General features: G+C 43.1%; 2 protein-coding genes across 2 annotated transcripts in view; both read right to left on the bottom strand.

Moving 5' to 3' along the window:
• The window catches only part of LOC111725036, a 111,122-nt gene extending 96,539 nt beyond the window's left edge, over window positions 1-14,583 (bottom strand). Inside the window, exons 1-2 of the mRNA XM_023512728.1 lie at window positions 13,727-14,583; window positions 7,780-7,971 (exon numbers count right to left, since the gene is read on the bottom strand). Of these exons, the coding sequence (XP_023368496.1) occupies window positions 7,780-7,971; window positions 13,727-14,483 (949 nt within the window). The 5' untranslated portion in view covers window positions 14,484-14,583. The remainder of the gene's footprint in view (window positions 1-7,779; window positions 7,972-13,726) is intronic.
• LOC111725028 lies at window positions 14,483-18,825 on the bottom strand. Its single transcript, XM_023512701.1, has 3 exons — window positions 18,768-18,825; window positions 14,625-16,069; window positions 14,483-14,539 (listed from the first exon to the last, which is right to left on the bottom strand). Exons 1-3 carry the CDS (start codon window positions 18,823-18,825, stop codon window positions 14,483-14,485), a joined length of 1,560 nt encoding a protein of 519 aa, XP_023368469.1.
• Window positions 18,826-19,059: the final 234 nt, after the last annotated feature.

The following is a 19,059-nucleotide window of genomic DNA, read 5'->3' as shown; positions in this document are numbered from 1 at the left end:
AAAGTTGGAATACGAGTGATATAATTTTGTGGAGCATATTGTTTATTGGAATAAAAATCATGAAAACTCCAGAATACATTAAATCAGGATATAGGATGCCTTCTTCACATATCATATTTCAAAACTCCTTCAATTTTTTTTTATTTTTCATTGTTGGATAAGTCTGTGACATTTGACTTTAAAAAGTAAGAAAAGTAAACCCCAAATTACAGCAGTTTATTGACTTACCTTTCTGAGCTCTACGGCTAAATGAAAGCTCTCTGTACAGTAGTGTTTGTTAAAGTTACAGAAGCCTTAAAGGGTTTTAAAGTATTAAAACATCTTTCCTTGTTTGATTTATATCTTATATTCTCAGTCTTAAAAATCCAGCTACATTTTAATATTTATGAATGTACACAGAATCCAGGCAAAATCTGACATAGGAATTTAGGGTTTTCTGTGTATTTGAGATACAGATTCCTAGGCCTACTGATTTATTTTTACTTTTTTTCCCCCCATGGAACAGTAATTGTCCATGGTGGATCTGTAATCATCTGCCTATTAAGTAAAGGTCTGAGATGGGTCTTTAAATTATAGGGATTTTTTTTAATCATCACATATGAGACTGTTAAAACAGCTCCTTATTTATGAACACATTTGATTATGGGGATGAGCGGTCTCTGTTCTTCACTTACCAGGACAGAGCTAATCAACACACTCTTACGTACACTGAGACATAAACTCGTGTTAGAATCCAGTGAAGCCGCAAATTGTGCACCTGTGCAGACTGGGAGCGGCTGGATTCCGTAGCGACTGCCCTTACGGAACTTCGAGCCAAATGAAAAACAAATCCAAATATGTGTTTGTCACAAAATCATGGCCACTAAAATTTTGTTTGCTAGATGAACATTTTATTTATTTTATTTATTTTCTTTGGTGAACATTTTAATAAATGAAACTTTAAGCCAAAATATGCTTGGAGTTACTGAAACTGTGGCTGATTTCTTTTGTCCTTGAACAATTTAAATACTAGACTTCCTTTTTATTACTGTTTTTACTTGGGAATAAAAAGGGGGAAATATCTGACCCAGTTCCAAGTGTCTTTAGACATTCCATCTCCCTTTCTCTTCATTGTATTATTTGAGGATAATGAAAAAGGGGGTATCTGATGAAGTGAGACCCTGTTTGAACTTTCCTAGGAGAAACAAGGATTAGATTTTAATGATCCAGCCAGAGACAGTGGCTTGTAGTGTTGGACAGCACACACTGGCCACGCTGTCTGGGTTTGAAACCCAGATCCCCACTAATGATAGCTGAGTGACCTTGGACAAGGTCATGTCCATGACTCAGATTCCTCATTCAGTAAAATCAGGATTAAAAATATAGTACGTCAGTTCACAGTGTTGTTGGAGAATCAAATAAGCCAATACACTGCAGAGCACTTAGAATCATACCCGGCACTCAGCCAAGCGCTATAATTATCAGCTCTTAGTCTCAGGAATTAGAATTCTTTTGTCTTTCCTCTTTTTCCTCCTGCCCTCTCCTCTTTCCCTTTTGCCTCCTTCCCTCCCTCCATCCCATCCTTCCTTCCTATTTCCATGCAAAGTAATATTTGGAAAATACATTTCCATAATAATTTTAATCCCTGGAAGAAGCAAGGAAAATGCTATCAAGTACCCTCACACAATTGGATCCAAATTCTTGCCACATCTGTTCATGATACAGGAGTCATTCTAGATCAAAATCGGAGCTCTGTCCTGCAGCCCTCCTGACTTCAGTTTACAGCCTGCAGTTTACAGTTTATTTACCTGGTGTGCCTTAGTCAGCATTCCCCACAGCCTGGATGGATTGATCAACTGTGTCCACACACATAAACATGTCATTCCTAATGTCTTTTCCAGTTATTATGTAGGAAGTTGGAGATGAGTGAGATTAACAGACTGGAAAACACCAGCTGTAATGATGCTCGATAAAGCTGTCAGGTTTTAAGTCATGGGTTAGTCACATATCCTGACTCTGTAAGTGAGATAAAATTGAAACCACGCATTAAACAATGCTAGCCCCAGCAGCTCTTAGTGAAATGCAGTCACTACCGGGAAGCTTCTGAAGAAATACAGCACGCCCTCTGTGTGTTGAGGCCTGGATACCCTGAAAAATAGAAATGGCTGCCAGTCTAATTCTCTTGTGTGTGATGTGAAATAAATTGTTAGTGCGTATACATTTTCACTCAAAATGAGTTCTCTCGAAAGAAAACACAATGATTGTTTAAATTAAAATGATCATGTTATTTTGGCATGAAATTAGAATTTATATAAGTTATACAGCTGATCCCTGTGTTATTTCAAGTGAAGTACTGGTAAAGGTTTTAAGAGACTTTCCAAAAAGAAGGAAAAAATATCCCTGAATTGCGGTGTTTGCCAGTTTCCATTGTATAAATACTCCCACCACGGCCAATTTCAAGCTACCGACCTGCTGTCACTGAACTGCAGTGGTAGAAATGTGCACAGTCGGCTTCTCTGAGCCACTGTGACTGCTCCAGCACATCCGAGGGTGGTTCTTTCTCTCAAGAAATGCAAAGCAAACGTGAATGCCTGAGAGCACAAGCACGAAGGATTTTCAGTGAAATAACGAATGGAACAAACTTGGAGTGAAAGAATCCAGGGAGCTGAAGGATACAGAGAACTGGAAGGAACCAGCCTTTCTCCACTGGGATGACCTGGAAGAAACTGACTACTGGAGGAACCAATCCCATTTTCTATGACACGTGCAGATAGTCCATGGAAGAAAGTTCCATTCAATCTAATTTCTTAGTTTATATCAATCGTAAATCATTATAGATAATAGTGGGAGATACTATTATTTGTAATAAATTTTTGTTACTACACATAAAGTTTTGTTTCTGTTTTTCTTATTTATAAACCTAATTGTTCACCCCTTAGATTCCTTATGAGGTCTGATAATTAAGTAGGTAAACTCAATATAGAAAAAATGCTACACATCTCATTGTTAAATATCACTACAGTCACCTTCAAAGTACTCCTCTTGGGAAGCTATGCACTGATGCCAGCACCCACTTCACCCTTCAAAACAATTTGGGAACTATTTCTCTAGAATGGCCATTAGAGTTACTGTTGTATTACCTTTGATATCTTGAATGTCTTCAAAATGTCTTCCTTTCAATATTTCCTTTATCTTCAGGTAAAGATAAAGGGATTGGGGGCCAGATCAGGTGAGTAAGGAGGGTTCCAATACCGTTATTTGTTGACTGGCTGAACATTCCCTCACCGATAGTGCTGTATGAGCTGGTGCATTGTCATGATGCAAGAGCCATGAGTTGTTGGCCAGGATTTTCAGTTAAGATTTCCCAGTTGTTTCTTTGTTAGTGTTTATTTGGTTTGCTACTTGATGAATTTTTGCAATGTTTTCATCATTTCTGCTTGTTACTGGCCTCCCTGACTTCTCTTCATCAGTGACGCTTTCTCTCCCCTCAGAAAAATGTCTAATCCATTTGGACTCTGCCATTTTCTTCATGGCATTATCCCCATAAACTTGGACTAACATGTCCTTGATTTTACTTCTACTCCTGTCAAGTTTTTAACAAGATATTTATGAATGTTTGTTCATTGCTCTAATTCAAGCTCTGACATCCTCGCCTTGGCACACAAAAACACACCATAAGAAAGAATGCCACTCAGCAAGACACGTCGGCACAGACACAACTGTGAGACCCTGACACATCACAACTGTGAAACCTTACAGAGTTGTCTGTACAGTGCTGCCAACGTAAGTTCCAGACTTAATCATCAGACTTGTCCACATGTTCTGAGAGTTTAAGATGGGTAGATACCAATTACTGTGGTATTGGCTGCTTGCTGAACACCTCAATGATTTTGATTACACAGGTTTAGAGATATGAATTGCAGCTGACTTTATCTGCAGCATAAAAAGGACGAAATTCAAAGATCCCAGAAAAACACTCAGAAGAAAATAAAAACCAACAAATGTTGTTATTACATGAAGGAAGCAGTGCTACAATGGGGCCTTTCTGGATGCCCACGAGTGCCAGAGGCGTACTGCACAGACATCCTCCCTTCTCTTTGTGAGCAGGAAGTGGTCATGTATCATCAGGAGGCTGCCTTGGTGACGTCCCATGAGCTGGTGCTCAGCAGCATCACTGCTGTGATGTACAATCAGAGCATCGGAGCATCACAGGGTGGGGGCATGAAATAGATGCACCCTCACAGAAGGAATTTAAGGAGAATGTAATAAAAACACTACTGACAAATTGTGGATAAGATTTTAAAAGTTCAAGTATAATAGAGAGGAATTAAGGCTAGTCCATCTAAGACTGAAAAGATAAGAGGAGGGAGCAGAACACAGAGCCGTACTAAAGGACCCAGGAATCTGCCGCTACAGAAGAATGTCGGAGGGTATCATCCCTGCACTGATGCCGAAGGTACAGGGTCGCACTGATGCCGAAGATACAGGGTCACACATTTAAGGCCTCAGGTGCAGTTAAACAAAATAAGATACAGAGTCACAGAAGGCACTGCAGAGAGGGCCACTTTATGGGTGTGGCATTTGGGACAAGCCAGTCTTCAGCACTCCGCAGGGACAGACAAGCGACAATAATACCAGAATCTCATTCTTGTCACTTCACCGAGCTTTTCCTGATCATCCTCACTGATCAAACCCAATAGGAAGCCAGAGGGCAAATTAGCCCATGGATACAGGTCCAGAGAGGCGACTCTGTTGCGGGTGGGAGAAAGGCACAGAGGGTGGGAAAGAATCTGGAGGGGCACAAATGGGCCTGTTCTCAGAGGCAGCAGAGTGGGCCCAAGCTGCACTTCCTCATTCTGCTGGAAATGCTGGAAAACACATTGCATGTGTCCTAACTCCTGTGGGCTCTTTTATTTTCTGAACACTGTAATAAATCCAATTACATACATTTAGAAACAGGAACCAGAGTTGAATTTTTATCCATAATAAAAGGAAGAGGCATTCCAAAGTCCAGAAGATCAGCAAGGAGATGGAGGGGTGCTGCGTGTGGTGTGATGTGGCGTGTGTTTTAAGATCTGTAGATGTGTGTAAAAAGAAGGAGCAAATTCTCATCATGTCAAACACTGGGGAATACCTGACACCCATGACCTGGGAACTGTGGAATGGAATCACAGCAGAGAATATTCTGAGAATGTTTTGATGCCGAAAGGTGAGGGTATCACCAAGAACGCTCAACCCCTACAGAGCGAGAAGCTAGGAGCTGGGGAGGCTCCGGGCACAAACAGGAGAGTGTTTAATTAGGGCTGAAACAACCAGGCAGCCTGACTCTGGCACACTCCTACTTTGGGATCTACCGTGGGTCAAGTAGCAGTAGTAATTGTCCCAGTCCAGAAGAGATGAGTGTGTGGAAAGTTAGAGGTTGAGGACAGAAGAGGCGCAGACTGCCCTGTGCCAGAGCTCAGTGGCTGCAGCCCGAAGCGTCCTTCTGTCCTTCCTCACATGGAGCAGGGCAGAGGCCATCCTGGGTGCTGGCTGAGCACATCCCTCCTCCCCTGCAGGTTGCTCAGCCGGAGGCAGCCCCAGGTGAACAGGGAAGGAACCTGAGATCAGCACCCAGCAGAAAATCACAAATCTGGGAAAAGCCAACACCACGACTGAGAGACAACAAACTCAGCAGGTGTGAAGTGTGTGCTAGAGGGAGCAGCTGACAGAACAACGGGACTAAACTCCATAATATGCTTATTGTTTCCAGGGGTAGAAAACACAATTTAGAACGATCTGATAAAAGGGATCCACTTAGAGATGGCTGGAATGAAAATGGTAAAAACAAGCTAAAGAGTAGGAAGGACTTAGATGAGGGGCAAATTTCTGAGCTAAAAAGTAGGGCGAAAGAACCCTCTCAGAAAGAGAGGGAGAGGGGCCAGGAGCAAAAGGGGAGCCCAGGCTTGGGAGGTGGGGTTCACTGTGATGTCTACCTAGAAAGGTGCCAGCAGGAGAGAAAGAGAAATGGAAGAAAACCAATATTTGAAAAAAAAAAAAGATATCTGAGAATGTATGGGCTGAATTAAAAATGAATGATCAACCTGCAGTCACCCACAGGAGGCCAAGCAGGAGAAAATAATCTAAAGTTCTCATACTAAGATCCACAGCAGAGGTGTCTCAGAAAATCAAGGATAAAGAGGAAATCGTAAAAACTACCAGAGACAAAACTGGGTTAACAACAAAATTTCTGAGAACCAGACTGGATCCAGACTTCTCATTTGCACAGCTGGTTAAGGAAAGACAATGAATCCGTTTCTGTAGTAATTCAAACTGAGAATTCTGTACCAAATTACATCAAACTCCCCTTCAGAAATAAGAGTGACGTGAATACATATTCAGACATATTAAATCTCAGTTTATCTCTCATAGAATCTTGCTAAAAAAATTATTAGAGGATTACTATGGTAATAAGAAAAATGCAGTGAATCCTGTTAAAAGTCACTGGTACAAAAAGCAATAATGAGAAATAACAATGAAATATACAAAGACAGCAAGTGGTAAGGAGAACGGGCAAGAGATAGGGCTGGAATGAAATGAATATTGGAGCAAAATGTTTAGCAGTGGGATGACTGGAAGGCTAATCTGAGAAGTGTGTTCTTCAGGGAGATATTTCAAGGGTATATGAACAGTGGCCGGATAATGAAGCAACCCTCCTAGCAGCATAAGAGAAATAAAGTTTTAGGATTCCAGATTTTGGGTCCTTATGGCCAAATAGTAAGAAGTAATTGGAAGAATTGGGCATTGATCAAGACATAAGAAGGAAAATTATCAGGACGTCTGAGCATTTAAACTGGATTCTTCATTGTTGGTATGAAAGTAAGAACGCTGTGGTAGCAATAATACAGCACAATTTTAATTATTTAGATTACTTATAATCTTTGTCCACACATCTGCAGCCACACCCAATCCCTGACCTGTCCTGCTTTCTCTCACTAGCCAGTTACAACACTGCCTTCAGTACCTGAGCCTTCCCATCCCTCAGCTGGTGTGCAGGACACCACCCAGGACACTCTGTCACCAACACGGTAACTCTCTGCCTCACACCACTACCCTCTCGTCTTTTCAAATGCAGTTTCCTCAGTGTCCCTGTGCTTCTGAACAAGGGGGCTGTATTATATGTCCATTAGCTGGGCAGGGATCTTTCAGTGACTGTAGCTGTCAGAATGTTACAGCCAGATTAGTGGTGGTAGGTAATAACTACTATCCTAATTTCCACCGTGTTTTCCCCTCGTGCTGACCCTCTCTTCCACCCTCAGGTGCTGGCTGTGCAGTGTGTGACTGAAGTATGAAGCTGGTTTACCAGCAGACTCTCTACAGCAGGAGAAACACTCTCACCAAAGTACACGTCTAATTATAGATACTCTCTCATTTCGGAAATTGTAAACTTAGGAAAAAAAACCCTGTTACTTATAATCTAACATGTTTATCTGACCCTTTTACATGATACCTATTTTTTATAAACCGACTAAAATTATTTGAAATAGGAGACAAATTCAGTCACGGACCCTATATTTTGGTATCTAAAGAGATAAGCAGCCTCGGGGGGCAGTGGTGGCTTTTGCGAGCGGAAGGTAATTTACCAGATATGTCATAGTTGATTATTCCAAAGGTATCTTTCCTGTAAAAGCTTATAACTACCACATTGCCAGGTTCAGACAACAGAGTTCGCATTGTGGAGATGCGGGAGGGGCCTGGTTAAGTTTCGGGAAGCGGTTTAGGAGAGGCACCTGCCATGGTGCCACCTGCCGCGCCACCCACCGGAGCCCTCGGTGACGTTGCTGGCGAAGGAGCTCCCGCCGGCCGAGCTGCAGCGCTTGCCCTCTCGGAACTGCTGCCGCCTTCGCGCCCACTGGGCCACCGCCTCCTCCTGGGAACCGTCGCTGGCTCTGGCGCTTCTGGGAGCCAATTCCTGGGACAATTTTCGGAGATTATTTATTTCCAAATTCCAATCTGGAATAAATCACATTACGTATGAACGTGAGGCAAGATTTCAAGATAGAGTATCAAATATTCCAGTCTTTAGAACATAGAATCATAGTCGACTAGAACTACAATAATTTCAAATTCCTTGTCGTTCACTTTATAAAAATGTTATCACTTAAAAGAAAAAGCTACGTATCTTAAAAAGTGGGTTTATATAGGAAAAGGCGAGAAGGGGCATCTCCAAGTTGAATGAAATTATTCTAGTTCTGGATTTAACTATTCTGGGGTGCCAGCGGTAAGCCTGACACCGTATTGGCCACCGCGGAGGGGCAAATGGCCAGGTAAGGGTCAAGTACGTCTCCGACATCCTGAATAAGACGACAAAATATTTTGACCTGAATATCGAATTCAACTATAATGCATGATAATGAGTTCACTCTTAAACTCAAGTGTTTATGGTTTGACTACTATTAATCACAAACATTCAAATTCCTTAATATTTTTTGTTGCATATGTTGTTTCAAAATGAGGAAAAAGATATTGAAATGCATGAAGCGTTGTTAATTTTAGATGTGAATAAATAATAACTTCAAATACTCCATATAGTTCCAAACTGCTGCCTTCTCTCACCACAAACTCTAACACCATGACATTGTGTTAATTAGAAGAAAAAAAGTTACAAATGAACAACCACAACACAACCAAACTTTCAGGGAATAACTGAGAAAAGCAGAATAAAAAAGAAAACCCAAACAGAACATAAAATATACCTAAAAAGTAATGTGATGAACTAGCGTTGATTAAGATTTTACTTGATATTACTTTTTCTGATACTACATGAAAGACAAGCAATAGAAATTTAAACCGAGGCCAAGTCTCAACATTTATTTTCATTCTATTTCATGAGTTTTTACAATTTGGTCCTTGCAAACTAAAATCTGATTTATCAATTTCAAAATTTGTTCTCAAAACTTTTAAATCATCTGTATCTATACATTTATTTATGTTATCTATGAATAAATAATATCCTTTATTTCTATCTATAATTATTAATGACCATTTACATAACAATTCAAAATTTACTTCTCAGGGTCAAACGGATGGGAGAGAGAAGAATCAGTACCTAATTTCTCCAATTTTCTAGCACTCTGCTGTGGACTCCCACCTCTTCCCTGGGCAATAAGAAGGGGACAGCAAACAGCCTTCATTCTACAGTATTTCATGCTCACTTTCTACACACTAATTTCCACTGTGTTTCTATTGGGGCTGCCAAACTGAGCAGGATAACTTTTGCTCTCTGGAACTATACAGAGTGATATAACTTTTGAAATTACCAAAGACCTCTGGTCATTTTCTCCAATGCTTGTTCTGGTTCTACTATTTGTTGAGCCAGAGAGTCCAGGTTGACTATAAAGCATTCACGAGGAACAGAATATTCTAATGTCTAATATTTTATCTGTCAGTGGAATTCCTTTTTTAAATTGCTAGGGAGTGGGGTGGGGGAAGGAGATCCTCTGAGCCCAAGACAGGTGTGGATGGAAATACAGCTCAGTAATGTGGAGGGCACAGTTTTCCTCTCGGATGTCTCTATGTAGCAAAATTAGGAGAAGTGTGTGCCCCTATGGTATGTTTGGAAGTGTGATTTGAGAACCACTGAAATCCCCACCACGTACAAAGCATCACTGCCACTGTCCTGCTCAGTATTTGTAGAGTCTCCGGTTTGCAAAAAACATAGGAAGTAAATCGGTCCAGCCACCCTCTACATGCTCAAAACACTTGTAGCACTTCTAGAGAATTTTTACCAAGCAGAAATTCAGTCTAAGCTCAAACACCTCCCAGACTCAAATTTACTACCTGTTGAGTCAGCCTAACCTTGTACACTACACCCGGGTAGAAAGCCTTTCCATGGTACGCTGAATTGCTGAATCTGTATCTCAGTAATCTTCCTCATTACATGTGAGTTGCTCCCTCATTCCATGAAAACCCAGTAGATGTTTACAGAGCCTTTCAGGCAATAGAAGATTTTGCTTGTGTTGGAGCGAAGATACCCAAGTCTCTTGAGGGACTCTGTTAAAATGCACATTGTCACTTTATGGGGATAATACATTAATGCATTAAAAATCACAAATGCTTTACCAAGGGCTATAGTTTGAATGTATGTGTCCCCTTAAATTTCATACATTGGAATCTAAGACCCAATATGATATTATTAAGAGGCGGACCCTTTAGGAGGTGATTAAGGTTCTACCCTCATGAATGGGATTTATACCCTTTGAAGGGGCTGGAGTTAGCTACTGAGGCCCTTCTGCCCTTTTGTTCTCCGCCTGGTAAAGATGCAACAACAAGGAGCCACCTGGGTAGCTGTGAGTGGGGCCTGCAGCAGGCACTTAACACTGGCTCTTTAATCTTGGGCTTCTCAGCCTCCAGTACTGTAAAAAATAAGTTCATAGTCTTTATAAATTGCCTCGCCTCTGGGAAGTTGCTACAGCAGCACAAATGGCCTTCTGTCTCAATCGTGAGTGTGAAGGCAGAAAGCTCCCACTTGAAAGATGGGGTAGGCCTGAGAAGGGGCAGGGAGACCAGGGAACCCCAGCAGACCTGGACAGATCCTGGCTGCAGGTGTCAGGCTCACAGCAGAGGGACCTGGGCTGTGCATGCGTGAGGAATATTGAAATGTTCGCACATGTGCAAATAACCCAACTGCATCAGAAGCCATCTTGCTGGAAATTATCCCAACACTTGTATTCTGCTACAAGAAAAGGAATAACTTTTATTCATCTGTGTACCTCTAGTGCTTGGCACAGAGCTTGGGACCCCAAACGTTCTCAGATCTGCAGTTCTCTATGCCTTTCTACCCTGGTGTGAGCTCTTGGAATAAGTCCTACTTTAGGGGCATAGGGAAATAAAATATTTAACACATTGCTTGTAGGCTTTGTCCCTATTTCATACAAAGTTCTATTTAATTATCAGTATTTCTATGCCATGTAAAATATCATCTAAACCTTTTCATTGCCCATCATTTTCTCAGGGTGGCCTAGTTTTGGTTTCCTTATTAAAATTTTTTATGATACAGTATTTCTGATTGTTTGGCAGAGCTCATAAAGATATATTTCACTCCATTTATGGCTGAAAAAAACGAAGCCTTGAGCAAGCACACTTTTACCCAGGTATGAATAGGCTGAACCCAAAAGAGGACAGACCCACTGCTCCCTTTCTCTCTTTACCACCTGGTTCTGCTGCCTCCCACTACACCCCACCCCCCGCCCCCCGCCTACTTCTTCTTGCTAATCTAGGTCATCGATTCTTCATCCCTAATGTATCTCTTCCGTCTTATATAATCTGAAGACTCGTATAAAGAAAATCAGATCTACAGCCATTCTGAGAATTCTAGGAGCTGATGTGCTGGCCGTGCTCTCATGGCCTCTAGATACATCCTAACCTCTGTGCCGACCCTCCAGACTTCCCGTGCTGCCTGCCTGGCTCCCGCAGATGGCCCAGATTGTGACCTTCACTCTAGTTAATTCCTAAACACATGGGTGTGTTGGAAGCAACTGCACAAACATCCCAGTCACCAGTCACGTGGGAACTCGATCTGAAGTACAGAGATAGATTTTGAGCAGTCAGACTAAAAACAGAGGCATAAGTTTGTGTCTGTATCACGTGTATAATTCTCTGGTGAAATAGTCCCAAATCCGGTTCCTCAAAGCAGCCTAGGCCCTGAAAAGAAGACCCAGTCCTGGCCTGAGGGATCCATAGCTTGCTGACAATAAGGAAAGTATGAAACACTCACACCTCCAGGACAGTCAAATCCAGCAAACCTCTGTACATCCAAATAGCTTCTTAATACCAATATTTTAATTGCTGTTTCAGTACGTGGCCAGAATATTCTACAAAGAAACCTGAGGTGGCTTCCCTGCTTTTGTTCTTTCATTCAACAAATACTCACTGAGCGCTCACAGCATGGCGCAGGCACCAGTTCTGTGGGTGTAGCGATGACCCAAACGGGAAAGATCTGTACTTAAGTATGGACAGTTAACTAGTGGAAGGAAGCAGACCACAAGCCAAATAAACCAGTCAACTGTGCAGCAGATTAGAAGGTGAAAAGAGTATGTATAAAAATAACACTGAGAGGAGAGTGAGCTGGCCTGGGTGGGAATGGGGGTGGCTCAGACTGCAGCTATAAACTGAGGCAGACACCCCAGGAGCAGACCACCTGGGCAGGAGTCTGAAGATCAGGAGGTGAGATGCACCTGGGGGCGTATGGGGCCCCGCCGCTCCAGGTCATGCAAAGGGCCTGGTGTGAGAGCTCAGCTGGAAGGTTCTGGGAATTCAAGTAACTCATTGTGGCCAGAACACAGTGATCAAAGGAAAGAGGAGTAAAAGGTCCAGAGAGAGTTGTAGGAACAGACTTTTGATGAAACTTTGTAACCTAGGGAACCAGTAGCTGGGATGATTACCAAGTGGGACAATTTTAAGGTCTGTTAAAGTGTAATATACATCTTGGGAGGATTTTCACTTGAATCACTGACTTTGCAAAGAATGTGCCTTGTTGGGAGAGACGGTCCTGGGAGGTCCCTGGTGTTGGGGCCAGGCTGGGAGGATTGTCCGTGCAGGGGACATGTGTCTCCTCTGGGAGGTGGAGGGCTCTCATTGTGGGCTTCCTTGAGCTTTCCAGTAATTGTGGGCTGAAAAGAATTTGAAATTAACGTCTCAGATCCCCAGCTGAGGGACAGGAGGACCTAGCACAGTTTTTGTGCTGTTTTAGGGCATTTATCCTCCATAAAGCAAATTTCATATGTTAAGCTAACATTTGTGTAATTGATTATGTGTTTTGCATTTTATTTCTACTTCTAAATTTTATTAACTTCGTTCAAAAATTTTGGGAGAGGGCAACAAAGAGAGGATAACTTCTCCTTAAACTTTCATCATTCCAATCTTATTTCCAAGACTGCTAGGAACATTACTGGCAGTTTGGAGGAAAATTTTTACTTATTCAAGATGTATTTTAGTTTATGATATGGAGTTACGCTAACATTAAATGTAAAATAATTTGGACTCATTGACAAAAACAATGGCCTTCTATGCAGTGACCAAAATGATATGGCCCTGATCCAAGATTGAAAGCAGATGGGCAGTATTACGTACTTAGGGAACAACTCTATCTTAGCCCTTCTTGAGGTCTGGAAGGCCTCTGGGTTCTATCAACACTTTGAGCAGGGCCAAGCAATGCACAAGGGAGGTCAGAGGTTCTGTGGGAGGTCAGAGGCCCGGTGAATGGCTCAGACAGGGTTAGCCATGGTGGTTTCTGGTTTTTGTCCTTTGTTTTAATTACTATTCCATACAGCCTCCTGAGACACACAGCCCAGGCTTCTGTAGCTTTAAATATACATTTATTACAAACAACTTCTTCTAAACATGCTTAACTTGCAAGAAGGAAAGAAATGGTGAATTATTTAGGAGTAGCAAAAGGTTAACCTTTCCTACAAATTGATTTGGTGATGTATCAACCTTTTAAAGAGAAATTGATTTTTTTTTTTTTTTTTTACTTTGTATTAAACTGCAGCCCTGGTGATTTTCCTACGCACTATTTATGGGTGCAATGGGTGTAATGTAAAGAAGACTGATACATGCTTGCCCATTTTCACGTAACTCTAAACTACATAATAAATCTTTAGCAATGAAGAAAAATCCCAAGCAATAAAAGAGTGGTTACTTTAAGACTTGGCAAAGTTCAAACATGTAAAACTAATGAAAGTGAGAGATTCTATATGGCCCGCCGTACCTGTCAGAGCCTTTTGCTTCTGAGGTGATAGCAGCACGTCTATTTGGTGATAGTAATTTCTGTTCTCATCTCCTTCAGAATTCAGCCTTGTTGATGAAACCCTTGGGTACTCTGCTGTCTCCTGTTTAAAACTGGTTCGTCTGAAGTTGTTTTCGGCTCGGTTCCCATCTTGTTCCGCATCACTGGGCAGTGTTTCCTCGGTAAGGCGCAAATTATCGGACACACCCGCTCCACAGTTGGCCTCAGCAGTGCTCGTTGGAAAATCTTCTAGAGTAAACACTTCATCATGGTTGCCGTGTGAGAGGTCTTCAGAACCTCTGTGGCCTGCGTTCCTCACCAGTGGCATTATCTGACATTTGTCTTTTTCAGCATTTTCCGGAGAGCTGGGTACCTCACGAGGGTTCTTCTTTCCCATGGGACCATTAGAATCAGCTGCGACCTCCGCAGCATTGGGAGTAATTAGTTTTTGCTCTAGGTCGGCAGTTACCAAGGTCGTGACTGGTGCCTCTGTCTGTCCGGGGGCTGCTGCCTCTGGGCGCTGACTTACCGGCACCCCGGTTTGGTCCCCTTCGGGGGAGCCGTGGCTGACCCAGCCGAGCGCGCTCCCCGCAGCGGGGCCGTGGGACTCAGGCCTGGCAGCCAACAGAGCTCGCTCCCCCTCCGGGAGCTGCGGGGCTTCTGCGGGAGAGTCACTGTGGGCAGCGGCTTTGCTGACGTCTCTGGCAGTCCCAGCAGCAAGCTCCCTCTCATAAACCATCACGAATTCCGTACGGTGATTAGAGGAAATCGGGTCCCCGGGGCTTTCTTCGGGTTCTGGATATCCGTGGGCCCAGTGAGACTGGCTGGGCGGGACGCCTGGCCGCGGAGCGCGTGCGCGGGAGGAGCGCGGGGCAGGTGCAGGCGCAGGCGCAGGCGCAGGCTCAGGCCAGCCGCTCCCGGGCCCCGCGCTGGCCGCCTGTCCTGCCCGGGGCTGTGGGTCTGGGGAAGACCCAGAGCGTCCAGGGGAGGCTCTGCCCTTCTGAAACAGAGAGACGTCGGCAAGGGCACTTGGCAAAAGATTCGATTGTTCTGTGCTCTGCTGTACGTGCTGGGCCGATGTGAAATTGTCCGAGATATCGAAGTTGATTTTCCTCCCTTTATGTCCATCCTCAGGATTCTTAAAAGGCGTTTTACTCAAATTGGTATTACTGAAACTTGCGGTCTGCAGGGTGCTATGTGGAGCAGAAAGGATGCTTTTGAGCAAAGTCTGGGCCACAGAGAAGTGGTCCTTTTGGCGGATGTCCTGAGGTATTTTCAAGGCCTTCTGCTGAGACCCGGCAACTGGGACCTGGCGGTCAGCGGAGACCCACGGTGAGGAGTCAGGCTTCTCTCTCTCCCTCTCTGGAGTGGAAGTTAGAGAAACCGTGACTGTATCAGAATTCTCCTCCTTCTGGACGGAGCACACAGCGGGAGGAGAGACCTGCCTCTGGTCTGGGCCCCGAGGCTGGTTTCCAGGCGGCCTCTTTTCAGGGGGCTTAATTCCAGACTGCGAGTGAGATCCCGAAGGTCCTTCAGGGGTGTGACTGGAGGGAATGCTTCTGGACTCGGTTATCTTTTCTCTTCTTTTAGGATGAGTTATATTAATTAATAGTTTCTGCTCCTTACTCACGTATTTAACTTTGAGGTCTTTTCCTACCACGCTGACTTTCAGCAGGGGGGTCTCAGTTCTGGCCGTTTCTCCTTGGCGTTTGGACGGCCGCTCGGGCTCCCGGGGCTGGGCCGCTTCTCCCAGGACACGCCTGTGTTTGGGAAGGGGGTCCCTGGAAGGGCGGCGTCTCTCCCTGTGTCTGACAGAGACACACTGGTGACATCTTGCACACCTCTTTTTTGTTGGGAACCGTATTCCCGCTTTATAGAAAAAGCTTTTCTTGATTTCTATTTTCACACTGAAAGCCCCACAGTTTACTCCTGTGATGTACTTGCCTTTTGCGGGTCTGAAGGCTTCTCCTGCACTTGGGACGTCCTGCAGTGTAAGTTTTCCTGATGATGACTCTCCTCCGTCATTGAATATGAGCGCTGGTGAGACTCCTTCTAGCCGGGGAGAGACGGCGGAGCGGGGGCTGCAGTTCTCCTGCCCTCTACACACTTTCCCGTCCGATGGAAGCCGTTTCTTAGCTTTGGGGAAAGGAGAGCAACTCTGCTTCCCATTCCTAGAGGCAGACGTCTGCTCCTCTCCATTTCCCTTAGACTTCCCTGATGTCCCCCTAGTCTGATGAAACACAGGCCCTGTGGTGTCTTTTTCCACTTTCTTTCTAAGATATTTTATATTTTCTCGGCATGCTTGACCAGAAGGCTGAGATGTACCTAAAGAGGAAGAAAAAAAAGTAAATAATACAATAAAAAGATTTCTGTGTCCATGTAGGGAGCAGACGTTCCAAATTTTAGGATAAAATTGCAGTGCATATCCTTTGTATTTTGGGTATCAGTTTTCATTCAGTTTTACTACATCAAGATAGTTTCCACAAAAATTCATCCCTATTAAGTATCTTATTGATTAAAATCAATCGATTCTCTCAGAGTGAAGAATATCTCACAATACTCTTAGGAAGTAAGAATTTAATTAAACTTTACTGTAAAACAGCAAGTTCTAGAAGTGGGTGAAATGAAAATTTCAGGCTCAGTGCCTGTAGCTCAAGCAGCTAAGGTGCCAGCCACATACACCAGAGCTGGCAGGTTTGAACCTGGCCCAGGACTGCCAAACAACGACAACTATAACCAAAAAAAAAAAAAGAAGAAGAAGAAAGAAAGAAAAAAAGAAAGAAATAAAATAGCCAGGCATTGTGACAGGTGCCTATAGTCCCAGCTACTCGTGAGGCTGAGCAAGAGAATCACTTAAACCCAGGAGTTGGAGGTTGCTGTGAGCTGTGATGCCACAGCACTCTACCCAGGGTGACAGCTTGAGGTTCTGTCTCAAAAGAAAAAAAAATTGAAGAAGTATTTGCAATTAAATATTAAATAAAACTTTTGATAAGCAGACAGTTGCCACATCGGGTATTTAAACATAGGATTGCACCACAGGCTAAGTCAAGCTCAATAAAATTTGAGATGGTGACACAAGCAAAGATTTGGGTGAAGGGCCCTCACTGGCCTTACAAACGGACATTTAAACAGGTCCTGCAAGTATCCTTTGCTGTGTGGTATTTTAGAGAATAGCTTCAAAACTCAATACCTGTGGCAAGAAATGCAAACAAGTGTGGAAGGCTGGGAACACATTCTCTTCCACTCTGCTCCAGCCAGTCACCGCCCTGAGAAGGTGGCCTGCTCCACCCGGGGCTCCCATTGTCCAGGAGAGAGCCGCAGTGCAGACTTACTACACTGTGAAATCTCCTGATTCCTAAGTATTAGCTCAAAACTTAACAATAAAACCTTCTACTGATGGAGGCCAGTACATTCAAGGACCAGCCTTGGGCTGAGAACTGCTGGCTTTCAGTCCACATTCCTCTACTTTATATCTTAAAATATTTCACCGTGAGAAATTTGTGAACATGAACATGAGGCACCAGAGCTTGTGAGCAAAACAGTGGCTGAAACACAAACATCTCAAATTCTGTCGTAAACGATAACGGAAAGGGATTATTAGTTAAGGAAAAGAAGAATGGGCAACAAGTAAGTGCACTAAGTTCATTAAGCTGAAAATTGGGAAAGAGTATTTATAATTGTATTTTAGAAGTTCTTAATCTAAACACACTTTTTATATATACTTATATATTTTTTACAATTTAACAATTCTTACATCACTAAATACAGAGTAAATAAATAAGTTCTCTTCAATAGGAATAAGAAAAAGATAAAGAATACTTTAGTTCGTTAGGCTAACCATTCACATTTGCCCCTCTGACAGGTCTTCTCTCTGGGAAAGTTCTGAAACAGTTTCTGGTAGGCCTGGTTACAACCTGAGAACTGTAATGCAGAAGTCATGGGAGCCAGGACATGGAGACACCTTGGGGGACACTGTTACCACGTCCCCAATAGATCATGGACATGGTAATAGTTCATAGACGGGTTGACTGCCTTTCCTAACTAGAGATTACAATTTATTCTTAAAATAACACCCTCATACTAAGAGCAGTTCAGCATATACCCCCTTTCAATTTCAGAATTTCACATTTTTTAGCCCCTTTCAATAGACTACACTTCATTTTCTGCAAGAAGGTAGAATCGAGATAGTTATATAATCAATCAAAGTTATATAATCAATAACATTCAAAGAAGGGATGTTCATTGCTCAAGTCTAAACAAGTAAGTTTTTAAGTTAAATTCTTATTTTTAAAATGCATATCACCAGTGGACAGGCCTCTCCTGGGCTCTGCTGCCCAGCCACCCTCTCATCCTCTCTTCTCCCCATGCCTGCTGCTCCCCTCAGGTGACACTGGGGCCTGTCTGTCTCCTGGGACACAAGCAGCCCTGGGAATTGGATGGTTCTCAGGATACCACGGGCTTACTGCTTCCCGAGGGTCCTCCTCCACAGGCTGCTGGCGAGGTGATTCCAGGTCCCCACATCTGTCTCTGGTGACCAGGCTCAGGTCCCTTAAAAGTCAGCAAACAGTGACTCACAGGCCACGTCCAGGCCCACCATCCATTCTATAGCCACTGCATTCCTAGGTAGTCGTGAACACATCAGTGGCTCCTGATCTGAGGCAGCAGGAACGTGCTGCCATGACCTTGCAGAGGGAGGACAACTGAGCTTGTTCCCAGTCTCTCCTGACCCCTTGCTGGGAGACGACCTTCTCCTGAGATGCATGTCCTTGTTTTAACATAGATGCTGTGTTGTGTCCTTTTCCCATAATAAAATGTATATGTGTAACCATTGTCCAAAAAATGAAATGCGTATCAATAATGCAGACATGTATAAATAATAACAGGTCAGATGTCAAAATCATTTGATAGTGTTTACATGTACTTGTCTTCCTTGTCTTATAAACATTCCAGTGATAAAGAACAAGGTGCACAAGCCAGGCAGTTCATTTCGTAACTAGGTGGAAAATCATTGAGTAGGACTTACACACTGAGGTACTCGCGAGTCTCCATTTTCTATAGGATTTTCTTCTTTTCCTTTTCATTTTGGGGAGCTGTGGATCTTCAGTTTTCACTGCCCTTTTGAAAATATCAAATTTGAAATTATTTTACCCTCAATATTTAGGTTTGGAAAAATTAGCAACTCAACTCATTTGCCAACTCGATAGCGTAGTATCTTTCTCTGATACCACCCTATTATTTTTCTTTAAATTCATTTTATCATCATAATTATATATTTTTTTCTGTTCAATTCCATCTCAGCTCTTTAATGCATTGCT

This window comes from Otolemur garnettii, unplaced genomic scaffold (genome assembly GCF_000181295.1).
Source record: "Otolemur garnettii isolate 467f Iridium unplaced genomic scaffold, OtoGar3 scaffold00030, whole genome shotgun sequence".
Classification (NCBI taxonomy): Eukaryota; Metazoa; Chordata; class Mammalia; order Primates; family Galagidae; genus Otolemur; species Otolemur garnettii.
This window is presented reverse-complemented; position numbering and strand designations above follow the sequence as displayed.

Coding starts and splice junctions, on each gene's coding strand:
- LOC111725028 (XM_023512701.1), bottom strand. CDS start 18,825: ATGAAAAGGAAAAGAAGAAAATCCTATAGAAAATGGAGACTCGCGAGT. Junction 16,070..18,767: donor ACTCGCGAGTACCTCAGTGT/GTAAGTCCTACT, acceptor CTTCCTCTTTAG/GTACATCTCAGCCTTCTGGT. Junction 14,540..14,624: donor CTGCGCCTGCGCCTGCGCCT/GCACCTGCCCCG, acceptor ACGGATATCCAG/AACCCGAAGAAAGCCCCGGG.